Raw genomic sequence first — 25,378 nt, forward strand, 5'->3', positions numbered from 1 at the left:
CTCTCTCTCACTCTCTCTCACTCTCTCACTCTCACTCTCTCTCACTCTCACCATATGGGATGCCAGGATTCTAACCACTGCCCATTCTGGATTGGCTGCAAGGCAAATACCCTACTGCTATGCTATCTCTCTGGCCCCCAAACCAAAATTTTTTTGTCATTAAATTTTTATATCTGGGGCTGGAGTGATAGCACAGCAGGTAAGGTGTTTACCTTGCATGGCCTAGGTTCTATGCCTGGCATCCCATATAATTCCCCCAGCCTGCCAGGAGTGATTTCTGAGCACAGAGCCAGGACTAGTCCCTAACTGCCACCGCCTCCCCTCCCCCACCAATTCTTATTTCTAGTTTTTTTTTGGTTTGGTTTGGTTTGGTTTGGTTTGGTTTTTGGTTCACACACAGCAGTGCTCAGGGCTTACTCCTGGCTCTACGCTCAGAAATTGCTCCTGGCAGGCTCAGGACATACGGGATGCGAGGATTTGAACCACTGTCCTGATGCATGCAAGGTAAACGCCCTACCTCCATGCCATCTCTCCGGCCCAGAATTTTAATATATTTTTAAGGATGAAACATCATTTTTCTCCTCTCCAAACATTTTGCAAAGCCTATATGGGCCATCTAAACAACACTGCTGATCTTCCTATGTTGTATGACTTGAGGGCTTCGCAAGTTTTTTCCTTGACTCAAGGCATTTATTGAAAAAAACTGGGGCCCAGAGAGATAGCACAGCGGTGTTTGCCTTGCAAGCAGCCGATCCAGGACCAAAGGTGCTTGGTTCGAATCCCGGTGTCCCATATGGTCCCCCGTGCCTGCCAGGAGCTATTTCTGAGCAGACAGCCAGGAGTAACCCCTGAGCAACGCCAGGTGTGGCCCAAAAACCAAAAAACAAACAAACAAACGAAAAAAACTGGATTTCTTTCTATGGAAGCCCTGGATTTCCAGGAGAAGATTTTGTTCTGCCCAGTTTACACAACTCTGTTAATCTCTTACCAGTGCAGAGGAACACGGATTTAGCTGATTAAAACTTGATTTTCAAATGTAGGTTCTGCTAAATCTTGGGTGTGAATTGCTGACGTACAGGTTACTCTTAAAGGTGTTCAAGACAGAACAAGTTGCCTCTTTTCCTTGTGTACCTGGGAGGACCACTCAGAATACTAAGATTTTCAGTCTGTCACTTGGGGGCTTCATGACTTTCATCCAGGAAATCCCCTTCAACATGGGTGCTCCAAGTTATGCTCATAACCTGGTCTGTGGATTTCCAATAACTTTTTTGTCTGTTTTGGGGCCACAACTGGTGATGCTCAGGGGTTACTTGTGGCTATGCACTCAGAAATCGCCCCTTACTTGGGAGACCATATGGAACACTGGGGGATTGAACCACACACGGTCTATCCTAGGTCAGCACGTGCAAGGCAAATGCCCTACTGCTTGTGCCACCACTCCTGGATTTCCAATAACTTTTATATGAAAGATGATTAGAATTGGACATGAGGGTAATTTTCCTGTTCTAAGTATTATATTTAATTTTTTCAGAATTTTGTTTTGTTTTTGGGCCACGCCCAGTGGCACTCAGAGGTTACTCCTGGCTTGGGGAACCATATGGGATGCTTCAATCAAACCCGGGCCCATCCCGAGTCGGCCACATGCAAGGCAAATGCCCTGCTGCTGTGCTGTTGTTCTGGCCCCCAGAATTTTATTAACCACCTGAATGTAACTGAGTCATAATTCAAGTCTCATTTAAGCCCGAGATTCTTGGAGTTTACACTACTAGGTAATGTATTTAGTTTGCATGCAGCTGACCTGGGTTAGGTGGGAGTGGCTGGAAAACATTAAAACCCTCAGATTCCTGAGGCAGCACAAATTATTTCCTGTCCTTTAAGATCTTTTTACTTACTTTTGGTTTTAGCCACACCTGACATTGCTCAGGGATTATTCCTGGCTCTGTACTCAGGAATTATTCCTGGGGAGTAATTGGGGAGTAACTTGGAGATCCAAGTTAAGATGCTGGGGATTGAACTCAGGTCAGCAGCACGAAAGGCAGCATCCTACCATCCTACCATCTGTAATATTGCTCCAGCCTCGTCTTTTTATTTCCCCAATTTTTTTCATAGTACCATGTTTTACCAAGTTGTTCATAATCCTGTCATTTTAGGCATTAAATGTGCAAATACCAATCCTACCACCAGTATGAGGTTTACCTGTGTCCCAATCCTAGTTTACCTCCATGCAGGCACAAACAAATTTTCTTCATGCTGCTTATTTTAACACAAAAGCAAATGGAATTATCAAAACTTAGATCAACAAGGGTCAATTTGAAATAATTATCATCCGTGATTTTAGGCCAATAGTTTTCCCTTTCCATTTTCCGTAACAGTTGCTGCACCTATGCCAAAATACTGCCACCACCTGCCCCCTCTTTTTATCTCTTAGATAGGGGCTTCTGGTTTTTTTTCATAGAACCCTTGGGGACACCACATATTTCTGCATTTTTGTATAAAATGAAGAAGAAGGAGGAGGAGGAGGAGGAGGAAGAAGAAGAAGAAGGGTGTTTGCCTTGCAAGAAGCAGAAGAGAAAGAAGGAAGCAGCAGCAACAGAAGAAGAAAGAAGAAGAGGAGGAGGAGGAGGAAATGAAGATGAACTCCTTAAAGCAATAGGAAAAAAAGAACCTCAAGTACAAAGGAAGGGACATAAGAATCAAACCAGATCTCCCATTTGAAACAATTCAAGCAAGAAGACAGTGGAATGAAATATTTAAATGACTGAATGAAAGAAATTTTCAGCTTAGGGTACAATACCCAGCAAAACTGTTATTCATATGGGATGGTAGCCTAAAGACATTCTCAAACAAAAACGAGCTTGCAGTATTTGTGCACACAAAACCAATTCTAAACGACCTACTCACAGATGAACTACACAATCCAAACCCCCGATTGTAACAACAACCACCCTACACAACACAACTGCACAACAGCCCTCTCTGTCAATCTCCCTAAATGTTAATGGACTAAACTCTCCTATTAAACGACACATAGTAGAGAACTGGATTAAAAAAACATAAACCGAGGCCGGAGAGATAGCACAGCGGCGTTTGCCTTGCAAGCAGTCGATCCAGGACCAAAGGTGGTTGGTTCGAATCCCGGTGTCCTATATGGTTCCCCATGCCTGCCAGGAGCTATTTCTGAGCAGACAGCCAGGAGTAACCCCTGAGCACCGCCGGGTGTGACCCAAAAACCAAAAAAAAATAAAATAAAATAAACCAGCCTTCTGCTGTCTGCAAGAAACACACCTACAAGTACAGGACAGGCATAGGCTTAGAATAAAAGGATGGAAATCTATCTTTCAAGCCAATGGAAAACAAAAAAGAACAGGGACAGCCATTCTTATATCAGACCAAATTCCATTCAACCTCGAGAAAGTGATCAGAGATAAAGAGGGTCACTACATACTAACCAGGGGAACAATAAATCAAGAGGTATTAGCCCTGATCAATATTTATGCACCTAATGTAGAGTCAGCAAAATATGTGAGGCAGTTGAGAAACACATGACGGGAAATGTGATAATAGTAGGAGATTTCAATACTCCACTATCACCACTGGACAGATCCAGTAGACAAAAAAATGGCGGCGGCGGAGGAGGAGGAGGAGGAAAACAGGGCCTGGAGAGATAGCACAGCGCTAGGGCATTTGCAAGACTAATGGTGGTTTGAATCCCAGCATCCCATATGTTCAAAAAAAAAGGGGGGGGGGCCTGTTACACTGGCAGATTCGAGGAAAAATGGTGGTGGTATAGTATAGGGTGCACTTTGAGAACAATGGTGGAGGGAGGTCAACACTGTTGGTGGAATGGCCAATTCATTGCTACAGTATGCCTGAAATCCCAACTCTGAAGAACTTTGTAAATCATAATGGTTTCAATAAAATCTGAAAAAAGAATTCTCTCTCCTTTGTGTTACTAAAGTCAGTATCTAAGAATTTACTGAGCTGTGGTTGGTGCCAGTTGAGTCTTCCGCATTGCTGTTTAGGCTCACTGAACTTGTAACTTTCCCATCAAATAATCCTATTTTACTACCCGTCTGACACTATCGATTATTGAGGTGTTGTGTGGCTGCATGCATATATAAAATGTGAAACAAATTTAGTAGCTTGGTAGTTTGATAAGATTAAGCTGGCCCCTTTCTGTCAAAGGGTGGAGGGTGTGACATTGGGCTGTTGTAGTTCATGCAGAAAGGAGAATTTGCCCTTGCCTTTCTTTCTGAGAATGCCATAGACGTATTATATTAGCATGGATCGGGACTAACTGGTAATTATTGGCCACCATTATTTTCTTTTTACACTTAAGTTCATTTTTTTCGCCAGAAGATGACCCATCCACTGACTTCATTTGCTTGTTTGTTTTGGGGCCATACCTGGTGGACCTTAGGGCTAAGTCAAGGTTGGGACCATATAGGATGTCAGAGATCAAACCTGGGTCAATGAAGCAAATGTTTTACGCACTGTGCTATCATTCCAGCCCCACATGCTCTGACTTAATGTACTGTTGGAAGGGAACAAAAAGGACCAAGAGACCTCAAGGCGCTGGAGCATGGATTTTTGTATGCTGAAGGCCCAGATTTGATTCCTGCACAATGGATGTGACACAGAAAACTAAAGAAATAAAGATCTTGGCTTGCTTATATGAGGCCCTGGATCCCATCCCTGGCACTGCTAAAAGAAAGAAAAGGGAGGAGCCAGAGCCATAGCATGGCAAGTGCCATGCACTCGGCTGATGTAGGTTCTATCCCAAGTGGTCCTCAAACTATGGCCCGCAGGCCACATTTTGTATTTGTATCTGTTTTGTTTCTTCATTGCAAAATAAGATATATGCAGTGTGCATAAGAATTCGTTCATAAGTTTTGTTTTTACTATAGTCAGACCCTCCAATGGTCTGAGGGACAGTGAACTGGGCCCCTGTTTAAAAAGTTTGAGGACCCCTGCGTGGTCTCCAAGCCCACCAGGAGTAATTCTGAGTACAGAGCCAGGAGTAACCTCTGAGCATTGCTGGGTGTGGCCTGGAAAAAGAAAAAGGGAATAAATGCTTTTCAGTGAACTATGTTCTTTTTTTTATTATTTTTTTTTGAACTACGTTCTTGACTACCATGTTATGAGGATGTTTTCAGAGAGGGTTATTACAGTGTACATGGTTTTGACTACATGCAAGTCAAGCCATTCTACTATCTTCAACCCCACAAGCCAATTTAATCCATCCTTCTCATTTTGTGTATGTGCTTGTTATTTGGCTTGTGGGGCACACCCGTTATACTCAGGGACTAATCTGAGCTCTTTGCTTGGGCATTATCTTCAGCAAGGCTTGAGAGACCATTTGATTCTGGGTTAGAACCCTTTGCTCTCACATTCAAAACATACACTCAGCTTGTTGAGTTCTCTGGCCCGAAAACCTTTTTTTTTTCTCTGTTGTTTGTTTATTTGGGCTATTGTGAGCTCTTCTCTATGCTTACTCCTGGCTCTGTGCTTAGGAAGCACTCCTCACTGCTCCAGATATGTATTATACCACTGGGGATTGAACCCAGGTCAGTGTGTGTGCAAAGCCAAATGGTTTAATCTCTGTTCTATTTCTCTGACATTCCCTTCTTTCAAGGCTAAAATTTTGGGGTAGAGCCGGAACACATCCAGCCTTGTTTAGGAATTACTCCTGGCTCTGCATTTAGTAATTACTCGTAGAGAGCTTGAAGTACCCTATGGGATGCCTGGGATTAAATCCAGGTTGACTGTATGCAAGGCAAATGACCTGCCCTCTGGTCCCTTGCCTCAGATACATTCTTTTTTTTTTTTTTCTTTGGTTTTTGGGTCACACCCGGCGGTGCTCAGGGGTTACTCCTGGCTGTCTGCTCAGGAATAGCTCCTGGCAGGCACGGGGGACCATATGGGACACCGGAATTCGAACCAACCACCTTTGGTCCTGGATTGGCTGCTTGCAAGGCAAACGCCACTGTGCTATCTCTCCGGGCCCCCAGATACATTCTTATTAAAATATTCCCTTTTGGGTGCCTGAGCGATAGCACCAGCGTTAGGGCATTTGCTTTGCATGTGGCTGACCTAGGACGGGTCTGGGTTCAATCCCCGGCATCTCATATAGTCTCCCAAACCAGGATCAATTTCTGCGCGCAGAGCCAGGAGTAACCCCTGAGTGTCATTGGATGTGGCCAAACACCAAAAAAAAAAAAAAAAAAAAAAATTTTTTTCTGGATCCTATGCCGCTTTGCCTTTAATGTTTCAATTTTTATTTTTATTTATTTATTTATTTTTTTTGGGCCATACCCGTTTGATGCTCAGGGGTTACTCCTGGCTATGTGCTCAGAAATCGCCCCTGGCTTGGGGGGACCATATGGGACGCCGGGGGATCGAACCGTGGTCCTTCCTTGGCTAGCGCTTGCAAGGCAGACACCTTACCTCCAGCGCCACCTACCCGGCCCCTCAATTTTTATTTTTTGTTTTGGGCCACATGTGGCAGTACGCAGTGCTTACTTTTGGCTATGTTCAGCTCTTATGTGAGTAAGTGCTCAGGGGTTTATATATGGCTCTGGAAATTGAACCCAGGTCGCTGCATTCAAGCCAAGTGCCCTACCTGCTATGTTATTGCTCTGACCCACTTACAACACACTGATTACGCAAACTCTTAGAGTACTTTGTCCACAGATTTATTTTTATTATTGCCACTTTGGGGGGGGGGTCACACACTCTGAGCGGCATGCTCAGAGGTACTCCTGGCTCTGTGGTCAGAAATCACTCCTGGCAGGCATGGGGGACCATATGAGATGTCGGAATTTGAACCACCATCCATCCTGGAACAGCTGTGTGCAAGGCAAACGCCCTACCGCTGTGCTATCTCTCCAGTTCCCATATTGCCATTTCTTAACACCCTGATCTTGATCTTATCTGCCTTCTAAATTCTAACAGGTTACCTCAGAGCTGTAAATGTCTATAGATTAGAGGCAGAGTGATGCTTTATCTCTGTTAGGCACTGGGTTTCACTGATGAAAATAACAAAGTTCACCTCAAAGATCCCCTATTTATAGTTGTTTCTCAACCTACTACCATTTTTTTTAGTTAATTTGTTGGTTTTGTTTGTGTTTTTGGCTCATAACTGGCAGTACTTAGGGTTTATTCCTGGCTCTGTTCAGGGCTTATACTGGTGGACTTGGACTATATATGGTGCTGGCCATCAAACCTAGGTTCACCGCAGCAACAAAAAAAGTTCTGGAACTTATCAACAAATAGTGTTCAGAAATATTATTCATGGGGAAAGGTCCTGAGAATTTGTAGAAAGTAATTTGAAGAATGAGGTATGTTCAGGTCTGGAATAACAGCACAGCCGTAGGGCATTTGCCTTGCATGTGGTTAACCTGTATAGGACCTGGGTATGATCCTGGCTCCCATATGGCTCCCTGAGCTTATCAGGAGCGATTTCTTAGTGCAGAGCCAGGAGTAACCCCTGAGTGCTGACAGCTATGCTCCCCCAAAAAGAATGAGGTACGTAGATTAGTAAACTGAAAATTAGGGATTGGGGCTGAAGGATAGCTCATTTAAATAGGACATTTGCCTTGCATGAAGCCAACCCATCGTCTCTGACCTGGGTTCGATCCCTGGTATCTGATATGGTCCCCTGAGCCTGCCAGGAGCGAATTCTGAATACAGAGCCAAGAATAACTCCTGTGTGGTCCAAACTTGCCCTGCAGCCAAAATACAAAATTAGGGGATGGAGAGAGACCAACTACAGGGGTTAAGGTACAGTCAACCCCAGTTTGATCCTTAGCACTTCCCAAACACTGTTGTGAAGGATCCTTGGGCACAGAGCTAGGATTAGCCTCTGAGAAACTTCACATATGGATAATGAGTCACAGCAAGCAAATCTTCAGTGTTCAGACAGTCCTGACAGTGAAGACTCAAATTCTAACCCATCCTGGTAAGTTTTAAAGTCAGAAAAACAAACAACCTAATTTGGTACTAACTTCAGGATCTAAGTGTTTGTGTTAGAATCTTAGAACCCATGTCTCATACTCCATTAATGGTGTTACTAGAGAAGCCGGAGTGGTAGCACAATGGTAGGTCATTTGCCTTGCACATGGCTGACCTAGGAAAAACACTGGTTCGATCCCCGGCATCTCATATGGTCCCTCGAGCCCGGAGCAATTTCTAAGTACAGAGCCAGGTGCAACCGCTGAGCACTGCTGGGTGTGGCACCCCCCCCCCCAAAAAAAAATGGTGTTACTAGACATTAGATAACAACTTGAAAGCCTTTAGCTCCTGCCAAACCAAGCCATCCAGGCTAATCCAGGACTGGAGTAAAGCTTTTGTATGGGATTATGGGTTACTATATGCGTGTGCAATGTTTGTTTTTCACCCTCTGTCTGCAGAGGTTCACGTGCATATCCCTCTGAAGCAGTATTGGACCATGAAATAGAAAAAAAGTTGTATAGAATTACCTCATTGTAAAGGGTCATTGATCTTCAAGAAGTTAATTTTGTACTGAGTCACCGCTAGGTGAGCCTAGCACCACAAAACAAAATAAACACACACTAGAATTTATCTTTGGTCCATTTTTATTTGATTTTCTTTGTTTTGGCTTGTTCCTGACTCTGTGCTTAGAGTTTACTCCTGACAGTGCTTGGCAGTGCTTGGCTGGAAATTGAATTTGGCCACAAGAAAAGGCAAGCAGCTTGCCCAACTGTACTATTTCTTAAGCCCTTGATTTCCTTTCTGGACTTCTTCAAATTTCCCACTCTTTGGTCAAATGTCAACAGAGTGCACAATGATGCATGATAGTTGAGAGAGCACAAGATTTGGAGTGAAATCTGACACAACATTGAGCTCTGAAACAAGTATTATGGGTACAGTCAAAACATTGGCATTTCCAAGTCGATTCTCTAAATTCCCTTTTACAATAGGCCAGGAATGATTCTTCCGTCGGTGAGGCCTGGTCAGGGAGTCAAGAGAAGGCATGTTCCCTCTGCGATGTTCTATTTTGGAGGCTCACTGTAGAGAAAAGCAAAAAAAAAAAAAAAAAAAAAAAAAAAAAATGACAGCAAGCGGAAGAAGGAACTAGGCCCACTTTCGCAAACCAACCCCCCCGACGGTTGCTATGACAACCTCAACCGGAACAGCTCGCTCTTGACCAATCAGAACAACGCATCGCGCGTCGGGCCGCTTTGGACCAATCAGAGCGGCGCATCGCGCGTCCCGCCGAGCAATGAGCGCGCTGGGGGCGCGGGATTTGAATCTCCGAGGGAAGCCGCCGCTCGGGCTCCGGGAGTGCGACGGGCCCGGCTCTGGAGTAACGGCGCGGCGGCGGGAGCTCCCTTTCCCCTCGGCGTGCATCTCCGGACCGGGCTGGCTCTGTTGCCCGCCCCGGCCTCATGGCGCTGCCCCGATGCCCGAAGGTGAGTGTCCCGCGGGGCCTTCCGCCTGGACCCGCCCGACGCTTCGAGGCCTAGAGACCCGGCGCGGTGGGGGAAGCGCTGATGAGCTGCGGACTGACCCGGAAGGAAAAGGCTGCGTTGGGGCCGGCGCCGCTGGACGCGGGCTCGGGGTCGTGACCTCTGACCTTTCCTCCCAGGCCCAGGCCTGCCTGTCTGCTGAGCTGCTTACCTGCGGCCGGCGGGCGCTCGCGGGCCCGGAGGGGCTGGCGTGGGCCTGCAGGAGATGCGGGCAGTTGGCGCTGTGCCCTAGTGCGAACTGATCCGTTTCCCTGGGCGCTGCCTCCCGCCCATGGTGGTGGCGCCAGGAACCTCCAGGTACCCGTGCAAAGAAAGGACCCGGCCTCTTTAAAAAAAAAATTTTTTTTTTTTCAATTTTAGGGGCATATAGGTAGGGCGTTTGCCTTGCATGCAGAAGCACGGTGGTTCGAATCCCAGCATATGAGAATATGGTCCCCCAAGCCTGCCAGGAGCCATTTCTGAGCGTAGAGCCAGGAGGAACCTCTGAGCGCTGCCGGGTGTGACCCAAAAACCAAAAAATAAAATAAATTCAATTTTAGGGGCCTGAGCGGTGGCGCAAGCGGTAAGGCGTCTGTCTTGCAAGCAGCTGACCTAGCTAAGCGGTTCGATTCCCCCCTCCCCGGTGTCCCCTAGGGTCCCCTCAAGCCAGGAGCCATTTCTGAGTGCATAGCCAGGAGTTCACCCCTGAGTGTCAACGGGTGTGGCCCAAAGACCACACAACAAACAGAAAAAAACCCTTAACAAAACAAAAAAATATTTTCCATTTTAAACTTCCGGCTTCTGGAGGTTTTGAAGATAACTTAAGAGTTGTGTCATCCTTGCAGAAATCCAAGTGTCAGGGTGCTTTGAGAGGGGTCGTATGTGTGTTTGCAGGTGAGTGTGCTTGTCTGTGCAGGTGTGGATGTGTGCATGGAGGTGTCAGTGTGTGTGTGTGTGTGTGTGTGTGTGTGTGTGTGTGTGTGTGTGCGTGTGTGCGCGCGCGTGCGCGCAGTGTATTGGTGTCCTTTTGAATGCTCCCTGGCTCTGGCTTTGCTGAATATGAGAAGGTTTAGCACACCTACCTTTCATTTTCTAAAGCTAGTTAAAAGCAGCTTGATGGGTTTAAACCCTGCCAGATGGTTTACCAGGCTTCAACAGTGCAATTGAGCCCACCCAGTACTGCTCAGAGGTGACTTCTAGTGGACTTAGCGGATCCTAAGTCCTACTCACTGGACTATCACTCCAGCCCCCAACACTGGACTTTTCAATGCTCTTTCAAATTGACAGTTACGGCTGGAAAAATTGGAACGTGACTTTGAAAATCCTAATACTTTTGTTGAGTACATTCCTTGTTTGATTTTAATCCTCTTATGCATTGAAATCCAGCAGAGTTTTAAGTCCAGTTTGTTGAATCTACTCATAAACTATTTTTTATTTGGTTTTTGGGTCACACCCAGCAGCGCTCAGGGATTACTCCTGGCTCTATGCTCAGAAATCGCTCCTGGCAGGCTCGGGGGACCATATGGAATGCCGGGATTCGAACCACCATCCTTCTGCATCCAAGGCAAACACACTACTTTCATGCTGTCTCTTTGGCCCCTCATAAACTACTTTTAATAGTCAAAATATTGGGGTCAAAGAATTTTGGCTCAGCGGTTAAGCATGTACCTTGCATGCGTGAAGCCCGGATTTGTTAGAGAGAGAAAGAAGAGAAGAGAAAGAAGAGATGATGGAAGGATGATAGAATGATGAATTTACTTTTCTATTTAATTTTCTGGAATTTTTCCCAGCCACTCTAGGTCCTACTCCTGGTAGGTCCATTCAACCCCCACATTGGGAGAATTTTAGAACTAGGAATTTCAGTTTTTAGGATATTATATGATGTATTTTTTTCCTCATGAAATATTTATTCTGTATTGAAATAGTTATTTTTTTAGGCATTTTGTTTCTAAGTTGTTGACAGCTGGTTAAAGTGAACCGATTTTTCAGATACTATACTTCTGAATTTGAGTATACAACATTATTATTAAACAAAATTTGTTCTTTTTAAAGTATCCTTAGAAAAGAGAGTATGCCATTGGTGGCTGACCTGGGTTCAGTGCCCGGCATCCCATATGGTCATCTGAATCTGCCAGGAGTGTTTTCTCAGTGCAGAGCCAGGAGGAATACCTGAGTGCTGCCAGGGATGTGGCCCAAACATCAAAATGAAAAAGGAAAGAAAACTGGATAGCCTAAAATGTATCTTTCTTTTTCTTTTTTTTTTTTTTTTGGGGGGCCACACCCGGCGTTGCTGAGGGGCTACTCCTGGCTGTCTGCTCAGAAATAGCTCCTGGCAGGCACAGGGGACCATATGGGACACCGGGATTCGAACCAACCACCTTTGGTCCTGGATCGGCTGCTTGCAAGGCAAACGCCACTGTGCTATCTCTCTGGGCCCAAAATGTATCTTTCGATTTCCTGGAACATATTTGCTTTTCAACCAAATAGTTCTGAATATGGGTATCTGACACTAGCAAAGCATTTTAAGTCATCTCAACTAGTTTTTCTGTTTTCCTCCCCAAGGTGTCCACGAATTTGGACAGTATTGACACAGGAGTCAGTACTAAAGCCAAGAGCCATGTGACCACCCGACGGGCAGTTTTGAAAGAAATTGGAAATAAAGTTACAACCAAAGGCACACAAGTATGATAAGGTGGCAGTTCCTGGGATGGTCTGTGCATGCTCATCACCCCAGGAAAGCCTCCTTGGTGGTGTTATCCGGCTCACTTTTCTCTTTTCTTGTAGAAAGCTCAAAACATTAAAGTCCCTGTTCAAACCTCCAAAGCAACACATGTCAGCAAGCAAGTGAAGCCCACAGCCTCTGTGAGACCAGTCCAGATGGAGAAGCTGGTTCCAAAGGTAGGACACTCTGAATTGAAAGATACTCAGTAGCCTGGGATGGAGCTGAGCTGTGAGATTTGGGATTCACCCACAGCATGTGTACTGTGCCCTACAATACAAACAGCAACTCATCTTTAGTGAGGGAGCCTCCATTTTGGCCTTTAAAAAGTGTTTATGGGTTTGTACCTTTTGAAGAGCATGCATAGCTGCAAGGTCACCTTTCACTGCCCCACATGAAAATGATGTTGGCTAACTTACACTGATGTTTTTTTGTTTTTGTTTTTTTGTTTTTGGGCCACACGAGGCAGTGCTCAGGGGTTACTCCTGGCTGTCTGCTCAGAAATAGCTCCTGGCAGGCACGGGGGACCATATGGGACACCAGGATTCGAACCAACCACCTTTGGTCCTGGATCGGCTGCTTGCAAAGCAAACACCGCTGTGCTATCTCTCAGGGCCCACTGATGATTTCTTATTAGAATACAGATACTCCTCGCTTAATGACCAAGTTCTGTTTCAAGGACTTGGTCGTTAAGTGAGGAACTGTGTGTACTGTAAACAGTAGTACAGTATAAGCATAGTACTTGACAATACAGTATTCTGAATAGGTAAAATAATAAGAAAGATCAAACTGAAAACTTCCCCTTGTTTTAATTTGCATAGGTTGTGTAATTTACACACAGTACTGCAATGCATTACAGAACATAAAGTTAGTAAAGTAGGTACATTAAAGCACCAAAAACCACAGCACTGTACTGTAGAGTGTACAAGTTGGAAAAGTATTTTAAAATAAAATAACTGAAGAGATGGTTGATAGTGAGTGGTCGCTAAGCAGGTTGGTTGTTAAGCGAGGAGTATCTGTATTATGTCTTGGAGTATGCGGGGCAAGGGTTTGGCCTGCCCTCTCCTCCCGAGATTTATCAGCGTTTAGCTGCCTGGCTGGTGTATCCATGATATTTCACAGCTTGGTTTACATTTCTTTTTTTTTGTTTTTTTGTTTTTCTTGTTTTTTGTTTTTAGTTTTGGGCCACACCCAGCCGTGCTCAGGGGTTACTCCTGGCTGTCTGTTCAGAAATAGCTCCTGGCAGGCACGAGGGACCATATGGGACACCGGGATTCGAACCAACCACCTTTGGTCCTGGATTGGCTGCTTGCAAGGCAAACGCCGCTGTGCTATCTCTCCGGGCCCAGTTTACATTTCTTTATTTTTTTAAACTTTATTTATTGATTGGTTGGTTTTTGGGCCACACTCAGCGGTGCTTAGGGGTCACTCCTGGTTTCTGTGCTCAGAAATCGCCCCAGGCAGGCTGGGGGACCATATGGAATGTCAGGGATTGAACCTGAGTCCATCCCAGGTTGGCTGCATGCAAGGCAAACACCCTACCTCTGTGCCATTATAAAGCCTGTCTTTTTTTTCTTTTTCTCTTCTTTTTTTTTTTTTTTGGTTTTTGGGCCACACCCGGTGATGCTCAGGGGTTACTCCTGGCTATGAGCTCAGAAGTCGCTCCTGGCTTGGGGGACCATATGGGAAACCGGGGGATTGAACCGCGGTCCATCCAAGGCTAGCACAGGCAAGGCAGGCACCTTACCTCTAGCGCTACCGCCCGGCCCCTATAAAGCCTGTCTTATAAATTTTTTTTGTTTGTTTTGTTTTTTGGGTCACACCCGGCAGTGCTCAGGGGTTACTCCTGGCTCTATACTCAGAAATCACTCCTAGCAGGCTCGGGGGACCATATGGGATGCTGGGATTCGACCGACCTTCTGCATGCAAGGCAAACGTCTTACTTCCATGCTATCTCTCCGGCCCCAGTCTTATAAATTTTGGAACAAATTAAAAAATATATGTTCCCCCTATTTTATACTCCTTAACTCCCCTCTCTAAAAAAAAAAAATTAACAAGACAAAACATAAAGCCAGTCACTTTATATGCAGGTTTGAGAGATGTGGCTCAAAGGGCTCCACTTCAATCTAGGCTCTTCAGTGCCCTAGATTTGATCCCTACTGCCCATGGTCTCCCTTCCAGTCCCAGCACTGTTGTATCTGGCACTCAAACCAAGGTATAAAATCTTCACCTTGAATTGATTGTGGCTAATTCTGATACCCCTGTTTCAAAAGTGTGCCTCACAAGAGTCCTCAGTTCACCCGCTCCTAGGTCTTCTATGGCCAAGTGACTCCAGAGCTCATCCCCATGGTCCTTTCCTGACCAGGACCCCTCCACTACTGAAGATATCTCCATGAAGGAAGAGACTTTCTGCCAGGCCTTCTCCGACGCTCTACTCTGCAAGATTGAGGACATAGACTCTGAGGACAATGAGAACCCGCAGCTCTGCAGCGACTACGTAAAGGACATCTACCAGTACCTGCGACAGTTGGAGGTGCTTCTGAGTGTACGCATGGTAGTGGTGAGTGCATAGCCGGATAGGTCTTTGGTCACACATCTTACACTTTGAATTCCCTGCACAGGTTGTGCAGTGCATCAGCCCACATTTCTTAGATGGCAGAGACATCAATGGGCGCATGCGTGCCATCCTGGTAGACTGGCTGGTGCAGGTGCACGCCAAGTTCCGGCTTCTGCAGGAGACGCTCTACATGTGTGTCGCCATCATGGATCGCTTTCTTCAGGTAAGTGGAACCTTCAGTAGGGTAGCAGTGCTGCTGGGCTGGGCTACAAGGCCGGGGTATGGCACCCTGTTAAGAGAGCCTAGGTCCGTGATGGTGAACCCATGGTACGCGTGCCAGCGGTGGCACGCGATGTCCTTGCATCTGGCACGTGGAAGATCCGCAATTAAGATATATGGTGCATGCCGCATAGTTTTTAGGAACTACAATTTTGTTATTAAGGTTTAATTGACATACTGGCACTTTTGAGGAAATTCCTTGATTTTATGCGGCAGTTTGAGCATGTAGGGTCAAAAAGGTTAGCCGTCACTGGCCTAGGTAGATCAAGAAAACCTAGCAAAGTTGAGGCTCTTGAGAAAAATGAAAGCAGAGCCAGCATGGTGGGGCTGTCACTGGCTGAGAGACTTTGGGCAGTGGCTGAGAGACTTTGGGCAGCTGTAGCTTTGTGGTTGGGTCTGGAACCGTGTATTCTCTGTTGTGAGTCCCCACATCTGGGAATTGATTGTGTTTGGAGAATCCTAACGTCACTTGCCAGCTTTGACATTAAGCCACTCCACAGGAGACAAGAAAAATGCTTGTTGTAGGTTTTGGATTAAGGCTTGGGGCCACACCCATTGGTGCACCAGGGACTCTGTGGTTCCAGGAATTGGATCCATGGCTCCTGTGTGCAAATTGGTGCTCCAGCCTATTGAGTATCTTACTGGCTCGGAGAAACTTTTTAAGAAAAAAGGCATGTGGGAAGTGGGAAGTGTTCTGAGAATGTAAGATGGTCTTTAGTAATATGATGTAAGGGAGCGCACGTCCTGTGAGTAATGATGGAAGAACCTAGTGATGAATAATGACCAGATAGTAGCTGAGAGATATACTGTCAGACGTAGAGATGGGCCCGCTGCTCAACAGAGGCACATGCAGAAGTTTCTCTAAAGTTTGACTAAAGTGGACTTATATAAGCAAGTTCTACACAAATAATACACTAATAGTTGTGCTTAGGATTATGATGGTTAGAGGGCAGGAAAGAGGCTCTCTGGTGTAGCTATGTGAGAGTCTCTGGGTTCTATCCTTGCACCTTCCCACCCTCTGACGGACCCCTCCCCACAAGAAAAGTGCTGGAAATGTTGCAGAATTTTAATCATAGATTCAGTGGTCCTCAGGATGCAATCTTCATTAGGCAAGAACTCACAGGATTATTAGATTTTGAGGGGGGGGGGAGTCACACCCGGCAGTGCTCAAGGGTTACTACTGGCTCTACACTCAGAAATTGTTCCTGGCATTCATGGAGGACCATATGGGATGCCGGGATTCAAACCACTGTCCTACATGCATGCTATCTCTCTGGCCCCAGGATTATTAATTTAATTAATTAATTTTGCTCTTTTTGTTCTTGGGCCATACCTGGAGATGCTCAGGGCTTACTGCTGGCTCTGCACTCAGGAATCCTTCCCGGAGGGACTCATGAGACCATATTCTCGGGATCAAATCTGTGTTGGCGATGTGCAAGAAAAGTGCTCTACACGCTGTTTTATTGCTCTGGATCCAAATAATGGGAGGCCTTAGTAAGAAGAGCTGAAGCAAGAAAAGGAAGTTGAGTTGCTGGAGAGGCAGAGAGCCCTGAGTACTGTTGTGCCTTCACCCCACAAAAAACAAAAAGAATAAAACAATGAAAAGCAACTAGTTACTGGTGAGGGGTGACAGTAGTAGAGGACTTGCCTTGTATATGTGAGACTCTGGACTTGGTTCTGAATTCCCCTGGCCCCCAGAAATGAGAAAGCAAACAACAGAACAACTTTATTTTTTGTTTGTTTGTTTAGTTTGTTTTTGAGTTTGGGCCACATCTGGCGGCAGTGCTCAGAGGTTATTCTTGTCCCTGTGCTCAGAAATTGCTCCTGGCAGGCTCAAGGGACCATATGGGATGCCAAAGATCAAATCCAGGTCTGTCCCAGGTTGGCTGCATGAAAAGCAAATGCCTTACCGCTGTGCTATCACTCCAGCCCCAGCAGAACAACTTTCTAAAGCAAAAGTGAAGGGAAACTTGTAGACAGTTGGAATTCATTTTCTGGACTTCATCTTTGTTGTTACAGTGACCAGGTTCACTTACTTGTTTGTGATGAACATCAGAACTTGGGTGATTTGGCTGCAGTGTTCACACACCACTTGGTCTGTGGCTCTTGGGGACCATACCCTCCCCCAGGATTGCCTCAAGATTTTGGGGGCTGAATAGAGTGAATGTTTGATGAGGATAAAGAGCTAGTTTTAGGTACTCCGTACTTGTCTTCTTGTCTCTAGTCACTTCCCACTTCTCTGCTGGGTCTCATTTTCAGCCAGACTAGAGGTGTCACAGATGTGGGAGAACGGATCAGTGACTGGCAGGGTTTGGCTGTCTGGCTTGGTTTTCCCTGTGCATAAAAGAGAAAGAAGCTGGGCATATCCCAGCCCTATATGTTGGAACCTCAGCATGGTGCCTGGCATGTGGGCACCCTCATCAGTTGTATGTAGGCTGCTGTAAATGATAGCTGTGCTTCTGTTTGGCATTCGAGTCTCCCATGTCCTTGAGGATGGAAATTGGGAGTTGACACGGTGGGAACTGAATTGCTCTGCTCCAGTCTTCTATATCCTCTCACTTCCTCAACCCCAGTCCTTTTTGACATGACTCAAACACGCTTCTTACATCAGGTACAGCCCGTCTGTCGAAAGAAGCTCCAGCTGGTTGGGATCACAGCACTGCTCTTGGCCTCCAAGTATGAAGAGATGTTTTCTCCCCATATTGAGGACTTTGTCTACATCACAGACAATGCGTACACCAGCTCCCAGATCCGAGAAATGGAAACTATGATTCTGAAAGAGCTGAAATTCGAGTTGGGTCGACCTTTGCCACTCCATTTCCTGAGGCGGGCATCAAAAGCTGGAGAGGTATGATGCAGCCAGCTCTGAGCAGAAGACTATCTGCTGCTGGAGGTCTTGTCTCAGAAGCTTTAATCCAGTGAAAAAAGCAGATTAGGAATTTGGTAGAAGCATCTTTTAGATACGTCCTAATAAGTCTCAGCAACTCTTTCAAGGCCTCATGATCTGTTCACATAATGTACATGGAATAGGGAAATTCTCAGGATCATGGCTGAGGAGGACCTGAGTTCCCCAGAGAGTTGTGACAACATACAATACAATGTATAACATACATAAAATGTATGTAGAATTATTTATTTAGGTTTTTACTCAGGGATCACTCCTGTTGTGTATTATGAGGTGCTAGGGTTTGAATCCAGGTCAGCAGTGTACAAGGCCTTCGCATTTTCCCTTCTTCTCTGACACAACAGTTGTTTCTCATGGTCCCCTGCTGGTCCTCACACAGGTGGATGTTCAGCAGCACACTTTGGCCAAATACCTGATGGAGTTGACACTCACAGACTACGACATGGTGCACTATTACCCGTCCAAGGTGGCAGCGGCTGCTTCCTGCCTGTCCCAAAAGGTTCTAGGCCAAGGAAAATGGGTGAGTGATGGATTAAAGGAGAAATAGGTGAGGATATATGTTAGATATCATAAAAAAAAAAAACCTTTGCCTTGGGGCCAGAGAAGATAGCACAGTGGTAGTGGTTTGCAAATCCTACTGGCAAATCCTGGCATCCCAGATGGTCCCCCGAGCCTGCAAGGAGTAATTTCTTAGTTCAGAGCCAGGAGTAACCCCTGAGCACCATCGGTTATGACACAGAAACTGAAACCCAAAAAATCCCCCAAAAACTTGCCTTTCACAACATGATCTGTAAAGTAAAATTGTTAAAAGTCCAAGACCTGGGGGCTGGAGCAATGGGTAGGGCATTTGCCTTGAATGTGACTGGCTCGGGTTTGATCCCTGCATCCTGTATGGTCTCCCAAACACTGCCAGGAAAATTCCTGAGTGCAGAGCCAGGAGTAAGCCCTGAATATTGCTGGAGATAGCCCCAGAACAAGACAAAACAAAACAAAAAAGTTCTCAAGACTTTGGAGCTGGAGAGAGAGTATAGTGGAGAGGCCGCTTGTCATGCATGTGGCCAATCTAGGTTTGATTCCTGGCATCCCATTCTTTCAGCACTGCCAGGAATAATCCCTGAGTGTAGTCAGGAGTAACCCCTGAGCACCTCCAGGTTGTGACAAAACCAGGAAGAAGAAGCGTCTAGGACCTTAAAGAGAACTTCTAGGATTAATTTAGTTTGAGACTGAATGATAGTACCTTTGAAAATGAATTAGAGCTTCAAAGAATGAGGAATAGCACTAGAAACAGATATGTTCCTCCAGAGGGAGGAGTTTTTAGTCTACATGACTGAAATAACTTGCGGTTGAGCCAATAAACATAAGATCAATTAGGTAGACAGTACAGGGACTAAAGTGCTTGACCCAGTTATATCCCTGACCTTGAATGGGCCTCCCAAGACCCACTAGGAGTAAGACCTATGCACAGCTATGTTTGACAGCACTCACAGACTGACCAAACCAAAATCAAAATGCTAAGATGATCTTGTGGTAGGTTTCTCAGACTTGAAATCTTAAGATATAATAAAGGAGGAAACAAATGATTTCTTACGAAGCTCTAAATGATTTCTAAAAAGTCAAGAGAAAAATCCATTTCTCACTAATCCTAAAGTTTATAATTTCAGGCAAGACTCTATGTATCAAATACTGGAAAGTAAAAACAATTAAAAATTTATCACTTCAAAATGCTAAGATGAGGTGGCTGATGCTGAAGCCCATGTTTGTTGTTCACATATCCCACGTTCAGTAGCCAGCATCAAATATCCTCTAATTACCTCCTTTAATGCAGCCCTGGTGGCCTCCAGCTGGGGGTAGTTTCCAGACAAAGCCAGGCAAAGATCAAAGGGGCTGGGATTGTGGCTCAAGTGCTGAAACACCTGAATGGGTCACTCCCTGCAGTGGGGCCGCTGTTTCACCAGAGTTAACAAGATGGTCAAATGACCCAGTCTGGATTCATGCAAGTCACCAAAGATGTCAGGGCTCTGGGTCTTATATCTCATGCCCAAAAGGAACCAGCAAAATCAAGGGCTTCAAATAATGTTAGTCACAGGACACACCCCTTTGTAGTGAGTAAGTATCTCTTGTAGCAGAGTCCAGGAGGGAATAAGACATTGTCCTCGACCAGGCTCCTGGACTGTGAGAGAGGATTTGCAGCAGATCTTTCCAGTTGCTCCCTTCCTATCCTGGGAGCAGACATTTGCCATAATAAGTCGCTATGGCTCCAGCTTTGCCTGCATGACTCGGGGACCTCTGTGAATAAATAAAAGAGATGACTAGGGCACCTGGCACCATTGCCACCTCAGTTGTCAGTGTCGTCTCTTGCTTTTTACCTAAGAATGAAGGGGAATGAATGAACTCATGTGTCGTTTTGCTGCCAAGTTGTAGAATAACAACAGCAGCAACAGCAGCAAAATGCACTAGAGGAAAAGACTAGAAAGGAATGAAAACAGAGACCTTAGATTTGGGTGGGAGCAAGGTAAGCAAGGTAATAAACAGATGATAGTTTTTTTGTATTTTTGGACCACATCCACTGCTGATTGGGGATTATGTAGTCCCAGAAATCAAACCTTTAATTTTTTGTTTGTTTTTGTTTTTGGGTCACACCTGGTGGCACTCAGGAGGACCATATGGGATGGTGGGATTTGAAACGGGTCCGCTCTGTGTTGGTCATGTGCAAGGCAAGCCGCCTTACCACTGTGCTATTGCTCTGGCCCCTGAACCCCATATTTTGGCCTACTTTACTAATACGTGGTGCCAATGAAGGTGTGTGTGTGTGTGTGTATCAGGAATCCCTTTAGTTGCTCTACTGTGAAACCATTTCCCTGGTCTTTAGCAGAATTAAAAATCGTGTGTGTGTGTGTGTGTGTGTGTGTGTGTGTGTGTGTGTGTGTGTATTTCTGTGTGTGTGTGATAGTGATACCTAGTAATGGTCAGGATTTATTCCTGACACTGCTCAGGGAATACTCCTTGGTAGTGCTCAGAAAATCATGTCCTCTTGTACTCCTAGCCTAGCAACCATCTTTGGGTGTTGGGGGAGTCAGGCCTGGTTCCCCTTAAGGTAGATGCATCTTCAGACTGTCTAGGAGCAGTGATGGTCTGTGTGTGTGAATGCCATATTGTGTCCAGAATGTGAAGTGTTCTTTCTACTGTACCCAGAATGTGAAGCAGCGGCATTATACGGGCTACTCTGAGAACGAGGTACTGGACGTTATGCAGCATATGGCCAAGAATGTCAAGAAAGTTAATGAGAACCTCACCAAGTTCCTCGTGAGTACACGCAGGTTGTTTCAGGCATGAGAGTGTGTGTATGTTTCATTTCCATGTGGGCGACCAGGGTGGTGTGAGAGTTGGTTCAGCACAGCTCACGCAGCAGGACATCCAGATCATACTGAGTAGTAGTGGGAGTGGACTTCCTCTGCACAAGGCTGTTAGCTCAGGAGGTTGCAGCCTGCAGCTGTCTGGTACATTCTCCCAGCAGTCTGGCCTGGGTATACAGCACACAGGATAGGCTGAGGAGTAGATAAGACCTTTGAGGTGGCTGTGTGGAAGGCCTTGGGAGTGGTGGTGATGTCCCTGCAGGCCTGTATTGTCCCCAAATCCCAGGACAGAGGAGTACCAGAGAGAGGGGCAAGAACCTCTGGTTGGTACTAGGGACCTAAGAGCCATTTGAGGGGCTTGTGGCCTCTGAGTGGCAGAGCTCACCCCAGGTCTGTGGGATGATAGCTGAGTGATCACAGTGTGGGGTGCAGCACATAGGGAATGAGACATTTTGGTTTTGGGGTACGTTTGACACCTACTGAGAAGTTGGCAGCCATTCAATGCCATTGCCTGTTGCTGCTCCTGGCAGTCTGCTATGTACAGTGGGCCTCTGAGGGCTTTGAGAATATCTCAGATTCTGGAGACTATTTTTTTTTTTTTTTTTTTTTTTTTGGTTTTTGGGCCACACCCGGTAACGCTCAGGGGTTACTCCTGGCTCTGTGCTCAGAAGTTGCTCCTGGCTTGGGGGACCATATGGGACACCGGGGGATCAAACCGCGGTCCGCCCAAGGCTAGCGCAGGCAAGGCAGGCACCTTACCTTTAGCGCCACCGCCCGGCCCCAGATTCTGGAGACTATTAGACTCCCAATCCTGTGCTGCCTGTCAGCTGGGTGTCCTTCTAGGGAACTGACAAGTAGCTCAGGCAGAAGTGTGTGTTGGAGATGGGACCCTGTTCTTCCATACTTCCAGATTAGGGGTGATGGTTGGGGGCTCTGGCACTACCTGATTACACCTGGTTTTTGCAGGCCATCAAGAATAAGTATGCGAGCAGCAAGCTCCTGAAGATTAGCACAATTGCTCAGCTGAACTCAAAAACCATCCAAGAACTCGCTTCCCCCCTTATGGGCCACCCCTAAGCCACACTTGTCTGTCCTTGGCCTATCTGTAACTATTGATTCTGTATATAATCTGCTGGTCCTATCTCATACCTGCTTTCTAAATGTCTCCTATGGAAAATAAAGCTATTAATTTTTCTTAAGGCACGTCTGCTTATTTGTGTATTCTATACTAAGGACATCAGTAGAAGCTTGCTCTTTATTTTTGGGGGGCTGGTTCTGGACTCAGAAAATGACCTTTACCAGTTACTAAGTTACCAGACTAAGCTAGAATTTGGCTTAGTACATACACTCGCTCATTCCTAGACTTTTGCCTGGAAAAAAAAGTTATAAAACTTTTAAGTGGAAGGATCAAAATACTAAATCTCTTTCTAAAATATCTCCTCTCCTCTGACTCCTGCTCCTAGTCTTTAAAGCAGCTTCCCAAACTCTCAATTTAACAAGATTTTAATTGGGACTGGAGAGAGAACACAGGGTAAGTCACTACTTTGCATGTTGCTGACCTTCATTCCATCCCTGGCACCCTTTAGGACTGCTATCAGTGATTCCTGAGCAAAAGCAAAGAGTAACCCATGAGCACTGCCAGTGTGGTCCACGAACAAACAAAAAAAGATGTTAATTGATTTGTTCTTTTTATGGGCCGGGTGATTGGGCTGTACCAGGTGCTCAGGTGCTATTATTCCCTGAGCTCTCTAGGTTGTTCCTAGCAGTGCCCAGGGATCTACATGGTGCCAGTAACAGAGCCCTGTGTCTTGAATGCAAGGCCTGTGCTCATTGAGCTCCCTTTTCTAGCCTGCTGATTGTACTGAGGGAAAGGACTTGGCCAGTGGATTTTTTTGTTTGTTTTGTTTTGGGGCCACATTCCTGGCTCTGGCTCAAAAAATCACTCCTGGTAGTCTCAAGGGATCATATGGGATGGCAGCGGTTGAACTCAGGTTTGTCCCAGGTTGGCCACGTGCAAGGCAAATGCCTTACCCGCTGTGCTATTGCTCCGGCCCTGCCAGTGGATTTAGGAAGGAATGTATACCTTAAATTCAGTGTCTGCCCTCCCCAGAGTGTGGTGAAGGGTGCTTCTCCAGCAACCTGCATTGTGCTAGTTTAGGCTTAGGATGATAGGGCTCCCCAAAGAGCAGTTTCTCCCTCTCCCCTGGCTGAGACAACCTATCTGACAACTAAGCCTGCAAAAAAAAAAAAGAAAAAGAAAAAGAAAAAGGAACCTTACTGTAAAGTTGTATAAATATTCTCCTTGAGGGGTGAGATTGATCCCTGTGGTAGAGGTAGACAGATGGATATAGATCTCCAGTGTGACTGCGAACAGCCAGGCTTTGTAAGGGTGCTCGCCCAGCTCTGGAAAGCAGCACTTTCCCAGGGTGCTTGCGATTTAGGGCACGCAGGAGCCCTGAGTTTAATCACTGGCACCATGACACTCAGCATCACTGGAAGGAACCCTTTAAGGCAAAAAGCAGACATTGATTCCAAATCATAGCAACAAAGTATTAAACCCTCCAGTTCCGTAAGTGATACTTTCAGGACATTATAAAAACAAACCTGTTACTGCGGCTGGAAAGTACAGAGGCCAAGGCCTTGTCTTGTGGCTGACCCAGGTTTGATCCATTACACAATATTTGTTCCCTTCTAGGAGCGATCCCTGAAAAGAATCAGAAGTAAGACTTGAATACTACTGCGTATGTTCCCCCCAAAACACAAAACACATTTAAAGGATCAGCCAGTAGATTGGTTGGTTTATGGAGGAGTTAATGGAGTTAATGTTTTGCAGGACGAAACATGGGTTCAATCCATGTAATCTGTGGACTGCATCTCAAGTCCATGCTTTCAAACGTTTTCAGTAACTGTTTCAGCTTGAAAACGATTGACCTTTAACGGTTAATCTCTCAAAACAAAACAAAACAAGAAGTCTTCAAAACTCATACAAGAAGAGGGGCTGGAGAGATAGCACAGCGGTAGGGTGTTTGCCTTGCAGTAGCTGATCTAAGATCATTTGAACTCCGGCATCCCATAGGGTCCACAGATCCTGCCAGTAGCAATTTCTGAGTGCAAAGCCAGGAGTAACCTCTGAGCACCGCTGGTTGTGACCCAAAAACAAACAAACAAATCCATACAAGAGCAACACACAAGTGAGTCAAAGGGGCTGTTGTATGGCTCCTTTGTGTGAGTTCTTCGGATGTGTGAGAGCTGTGCCCAATGAAAGTATCTGCGTGTGTCCCCTCGCAGTGATGGCTAACCTTTTTGAGCCCGAGTGCCCAAACTGCACACTCGCCTCGCACTGTGCCGCATATCTTAATTGCGGACCCATTCCCGAGTGCCAACTGCAAGGCCTTCGTGTGCCACTGATGGCACGCGTGCTATAGGTTCGCCATCGAAGTAATAGCTAGGAACAGAGTGATATTACAGCAGCCTGTACCAATGGGGCCAATTCAGTTTCCGTCTGTCACTTCGTATGGTCCCAAGAGACCTGTCAGAGGTGATCCCTGATCATAATCAGGAGTAAGCCTGGAGGGAGATTCCCCCAAAGCTGATATTCAAGCTTCTCTTCTGTACCAACTCCCATGCTAAGGGATGCTAAGCCATCCTGCCTTTCTTTGCAGTTTTAAGATCAAACCTGGGCCTGCATCTTCTCAATTGTCACTTTAGAGAGGAACTGGCACCTGGGAGGCACAACTGCTGGTGCTGTGTGTGGGGAGGTCGAACCCCTTGCTGGTGGTCTGCGAGTCCAAAAGTAACTCCCAGAAAGATTAAACCTCATTCTTCCGTCCTTCTGGAGGAGACCCTGGCAACAAATTCGACACAAATAATTCACTTCAGACAAAGAAGTTAGAGGACCAAAGGTTTGGCAAAGAGTTTCTTGACAATCTGATGACAGCTCAATCAGCCATCCGACCCAGCCCTCAGATCTGGCAAAAAAAGCCTCAGTAGCCTCCCCCACAAGCTCTTTTATTTCTCACTCAATCGCCCCCACCTGGAAGATCCAGGTGGGACGACAAGCACAGAACTAATAACAGAATAATTCGAAGAATATTC

General features: G+C 45.9%; 1 protein-coding gene across 1 annotated transcript; it reads left to right on the top strand.

The window, feature by feature from the left end:
* Positions 1-9,410: 9,410 nt before the first annotated feature.
* CCNB2 (cyclin B2) lies at positions 9,411-22,482 on the top strand. The gene is made up of 9 exons (XM_049773686.1): positions 9,411-9,434; positions 12,033-12,152; positions 12,255-12,368; positions 14,555-14,722; positions 14,811-14,969; positions 17,637-17,873; positions 18,310-18,450; positions 21,123-21,233; positions 22,250-22,482. The coding sequence occupies exons 1-9, from the start codon at positions 9,411-9,413 to the stop codon at positions 22,358-22,360; spliced, it is 1,185 nt and encodes a 394-aa protein (XP_049629643.1). The 3' UTR covers positions 22,361-22,482.
* The last annotated feature ends 2,896 nt before the right edge of the window (positions 22,483-25,378 follow it).

The sequence above is a fragment of the Suncus etruscus genome, chromosome 5 (genome assembly GCF_024139225.1).
Source record: "Suncus etruscus isolate mSunEtr1 chromosome 5, mSunEtr1.pri.cur, whole genome shotgun sequence".
NCBI lineage: Eukaryota > Metazoa > Chordata > Mammalia > Eulipotyphla > Soricidae > Suncus > Suncus etruscus.

Coding starts and splice junctions, on each gene's coding strand:
- CCNB2 (XM_049773686.1), top strand. CDS start 9,411: ATGGCGCTGCCCCGATGCCCGAAG. Junction 14,723..14,810: donor AGTACCTGCGACAGTTGGAG/GTGCTTCTGAGT, acceptor TTCCCTGCACAG/GTTGTGCAGTGCATCAGCCC. Junction 14,970..17,636: donor TCATGGATCGCTTTCTTCAG/GTAAGTGGAACC, acceptor TTCTTACATCAG/GTACAGCCCGTCTGTCGAAA.